At 37.2% G+C, this 5,062-nt stretch overlaps 1 protein-coding gene across 1 annotated transcript; it reads left to right on the forward strand.

The window, feature by feature from the left end:
- The first annotated feature begins 421 nt into the window (after positions 1-421).
- Positions 422-4,854, forward strand: LOC121995298. The gene is made up of 3 exons (XM_042549074.1): positions 422-1,401; positions 1,543-1,681; positions 4,738-4,854. The coding sequence occupies exons 1-3, from the start codon at positions 422-424 to the stop codon at positions 4,852-4,854; spliced, it is 1,236 nt and encodes a 411-aa protein (XP_042405008.1).
- The last annotated feature ends 208 nt before the right edge of the window (positions 4,855-5,062 follow it).

A 5,062-nucleotide genomic window follows, 5' to 3' on the forward strand; every position in this document is an offset into this window, starting at 1 on the left:
AAATCCTAAGGGAAATATGAGTGTATTAACTCTTCAAAGTGGAAAAACAACTTCAGATCCAACTTAGAATTCATATTCTGGTTCACAGCAAATCTAGAATTTACTAGCATAGTAGAATTCACCCAGGACAGCTACAAATTCAAACTCACAAAGGTTCCAGAATTTTCCAGCAAATCCAGAGCAAACAGATTCTGCACAGCATGGGATTTCTGGAGTTGATCGGCTACATTTTAATCAACCTGCAGCTTCAGAACTTACACAATCTGGTGGAGCAGATTTTAGCTTGGAATTTAATCCAACAGCAGCTAATAATTCAACTTCAAATGCAGCATAGAATCTGGACAGAAATCTTAACCAACAAGAAGCTGAGCCCTCTATTCCTCTACCCTTCCCTCGAAGAAGTATACAACCAAGAAAAGAGATGGAGGAAGAAAAGGCTAGAGAGTATCAAGATTTAGTGAAATTATTCAGCAAGGTTGAAGTGAATGTGCCTCTGCTAACCATGATCAAACAAATTTCGAAATATGCCAAATTCCTCAAGGATCTTTGTGTGCACAAGAAGAAACTAAAGGGAAATGAATTGATCAGTATGGGGAAAAATGTCTCAGCATTACTTCAGCCAGTTCCTCAGAAATGTGAAGATCCAGGAGTTTTCACAGTTCCTTGTATTATAGGAGATTGTATTTTTGATGATTCAATGTTAGATCTTGGAGATTCTATAAATGTGATGCTGAAATCAGTTTTTCAATCATTAAGAATTGGGCCTCTGCAACCCACAGGTGTAGTGATTCAGTTGGCTAATAGAAGTCAAGCACATCCAGCTAGGGTGATTGAGAATGTATTGGTAAAAGTGAGGGAGTTAATTTTTCCTGCAGATTTCTACATCTTAGATATGAAGGGTGATGTGCTTGCAAACAGGTCTCCACTTATTCTTGGACGTCCTTTCCGGAAGACTGCGAGAACAAAGATTGATGTACATGCGAGAACTCTTTCCATGGAGATAGGAGACATAGTGGTTCGGTTCAGCATTTTTGAGGCTATGAAACATCCAAGAGAGGATCATTCTATACTTAGCTTGGATATCTCAGAGGAGCTGGATGACATGGATTTCTTGTCGGATATTGACTTAGATTTAGATGTTACTGATTTTAGTCATGGGAATGAATTTGTTTCATTGTTGGAGGATATCTCAGGTATGGGAGTGAATGTTAGAGAAGAAGAAGTATGCGTAGGGGATTGCTTAGGAGAAGCATTACCCCTAGAATCGTTCAGAGAAGAAGAAGTATGTGTAGGGGAGTGCTCAGCAGCATTACCCCTAGGATCACCTACTATTGATCAGACGCAGGATGAGTTGAAGACATTGCCTCAACATTTGAAATATGCTTACTTGGGAGAGAATCAGTAGCTACCTATCATTATAGCTCATAATTTGAAACCGAATCAGGAGGAAAGATTGTTAGAGATTCTGAGACAGCATAGGAAAGCCATTGGATGGACTCTGAAAGATATTCCTGGGATCAGTCCTTCTATTTGTATGCACAGGATTTATTTGGAGGAGGATGTGAAACCAGTGAGACAGCCACAAAGACAACTGAACCCTTTGATCTTGGACATGGTAAAGAAGGAGGTGACTAGACTGTTACAGGCAGACATTATTTATCCGATTTCTGATAGTAAATGGGTAAGTCTCATCCATGTGGTTCCGAAGAAATCAGGGGTGACAGTGGTACCTAATGAAGAGAATGAACTGGTGCCCACGAGAGTGAAGAATTCTTGGAGAGTTTGTGTGGACTATAGGAAGTTAAATCAAGCGAGTCTAAAGGACCATTATCCTTTACCTTTTATTGATCAGATGTTAGAGCGGCTAGAAGGCAAGTCACATTATTGCTTCCTTGATTGGTATACTGGTTATTTTTAGATTTGCATCGATCTAGAGGACCAGGAGAAGACTACCTTCACTTGCCCTTTCGGTACATTCGCTTATCGTCGGATGCCATTCGGACTGTGCAATGCTCCAGGGACTTTCCAGCGATGCATGGTGACTATTTTTTGTGAGTTATTAGAGCATTGCATGGAGGTTTTTATGGATGACTTTTCTGTTTATGACTCATCTTTTGATGCATGTTTGGAAAATCTGTCTAGGGTTTTAGATAGATGTATTGAGACAGACTTGTTGGTTAGTCCTAGGAAAATGTACCGGTTCCACTGTACAAAAATTTTTTTGTACAAGTGTCGAACCTTTCCTTAAATAACCTATTGTGTTCTTTAGAAGTTAAATTAGGAATCACAGATGGAACTTAACATCATTGATTCCAAATTCAACTTATATATTCTTAATGGTTTAGATTTGAATCGCAAGCGGAACTTAACACTATTGATTCAAATCCACCTATGTTATTAATTCCATTAAATATTAATTTCTAAAATTAGCTTCCAGGACTGCATGGCGAGGCGCATGGCCTTCTTGGATATGGGAGAAACCACCACCGCCTAGACAAAGCCTTTTAAGGAAAGCTAATATTTAATTTCCTTAAATTAAGTTAACCAAAAAGAACAATCGAATCACAAATTCAAAAAAGAAGAAAACACAAACTCGAAAAACTAGATCCAATGCCTCTTGTGTTTAAAATTCTTACAAAAAGAAATAACTAGCATGATGCGGAAAATAATTACTAATTATACCTTCTCTTTGTAAACTAATGACCTCAAGATCTTCTGTCGTATTCCTCGTCTCCCCTTTGACGTCGTGTGGGTGACGATCTTCCAAGATGAACAACACCCAAAAGCTTTCTTCCTCTTCCTCTAAAATCCGGCCACCACCACCACCAAGGAGAAGAGAGCAAAGGGAAAAGAGAAGGGAGAGGGCCGACCACCACCAAGAGAGACTCCTCCAAGAGAATAAGAATTGTTGTGTCTCATGAAGCCTCCTCACCCCTTCTTTTATAATACTTGCCTAAGGCAAATAAGGGAAGAATTTTTACAAAAAATAAAATCTTCCAAGGGTTTTTCCTTTTCTCTTTTATTTTTCCTTTTCTTTCCTCTTGATTGAATCAATCACCAAAAATAAATTTGATGATTTTATTTTTTTAAACATGGCCAGCCACCTTTCTTGGGCACCAAGCAAGGGTGGTCGGCCCCCATAAGAGGAAAGGAATTTTATTTTTTATAAAATTTTACAAGAAGAAAAACTCTTATAAAATTTTACAAGCTCTCTTTCCTAAAGTAGGAGTTAAAAAAGGAAAATTCTAAAATTAAAACCATGTTTTAAAATTTAAAACTTCTCTTATAAAATTTCCTTTTTTAACATGGTGATAGAAAATTTAAATTTTAAAACTTATCTTTCTTTTTTTCTAAACCATGAGGATGGTTAAAAAAGGAAAGTTTTAAAACTTTTAAAACTCTCTATTAAAAACATATGGCCTAATTCAAATAAGGAAAGTTTTAAAAATTAAAATCTCTCTTTTAAAACTTATAGTTTTCTACAAAGAGAAGATTTTAAAAATTCAAAACAACCTTCCTTGTTTGAATTATTGTGGCCGCCCCTTACTAGCTTGATCACCAAGTAATAGGGTCGGCCCCTATAGGAGGAGATGTGGTCGGCCATTGCTTGGTCACCAAGCAATGGTCCGGCCCCCTTCTTGGACACCAAGATAGGCCTTACTTTGGATGGACTTGAGGCTCTAATGAGGCTACGACAGGGACCTAGAGGAGAAATTGGTTTCGGCCTTTCGATGAGCTTGAGTATGTCATGTTCGCCCCTAACACACAACTCAAATTCATCGATAATAACTCATTCTACTAGAGAGTTATTATCACACTACCGCACCAATCCCAAATTACATTATGGGCTCCTTCTTATCATGAGTGTGTTAGTCTCCATGTGTTTAAGATAACAAATGTCCACTAATTAAGTAAGTTACTGACAACTCACTTAATTAATATCTAGCTCCAAGAGTAGTACCACTCAACTTCACTGTCATGTCGGACTAAGTCCACCTGCAGGGTTTAACATGGCAATCCTTATGAGCTCCTCTTGGGGACATTCTCAACCTAGATGACTAGGACACAGATTCCTTCTATAATTAATAACATACACTATAAGTAATATCATTTCCCAACTTATCGGGCATATTGATTTATCGAGCTAAACCTCACCCTTTGATAAGTCAAAGAAATAAATATTAAATATATGTACTTGTTATTATATTAGGATTAAGAGAACACACTTCCATAATAACTAAGGTCTAGTTTTTTTACTAAGTCAGTACAAAAAGAACTTACCTAAATGGTCCTACTCAATACACTTAGAGTGTACCAGTGTAATTTATTAATCAAGATAAACTAATACTTAATTACACTACGACTATTCCGATGGTTTGTTCTTTTCCATCTTAGTCGTGAGCAACTGTTTATAATTTATAAAGAACCGTCAACATGATCTTCTGTGTGTGACACCACATACCATGTTGTCTACTATATAAATTAATTGAACAATTACAATTAATAAATAAATATAGATATTGACCAATGTGATTCTTTTATTTCCAAAATAAATGTTTACAAAAGCTAGGCTTTTAGTATACACTCCAATAAGACTTGGTACTTAATTTTGAAAAGTGTCATTTTATGGTAGAGCATGGCATTGTTTTAGGTCATATAGTCTCTAGGAAGGGCATTGAGATAGATCCTGCTAAAGTTAGTGCTATATCTTCTTTATCTTACCCCGCATGCATGCAGGATGTTCAAGCTTTTCTTGGCCATGCAGGATTCTACAGGAGATTTATTAGGGGCTTCAGTAAGATTGCTCTGCCATTATCTCAATTGCTTCAGAAGGATGTTATTGTTGGATCGTGAAACGTCGATAGAGGGGGGGTGAATATCGATTCGAAAAATAACGAGTATAAACGCAGCGGAATAAAAATTGGACACAATGAATTTTACTTCATTCGGAGCCTGTGACGACTCCTACTCGAAGGCCCGTACTCCGTGAGTACTTTCATTGGGCAATTACTAGCAGTTCGAAAATGATTACAATTTAAGGTACAGTAATGCTTAACAAAAT

Source organism: Zingiber officinale, chromosome 6A, assembly GCF_018446385.1.
Source record: "Zingiber officinale cultivar Zhangliang chromosome 6A, Zo_v1.1, whole genome shotgun sequence".
Classification (NCBI taxonomy): domain Eukaryota; kingdom Viridiplantae; phylum Streptophyta; class Magnoliopsida; order Zingiberales; family Zingiberaceae; genus Zingiber; species Zingiber officinale.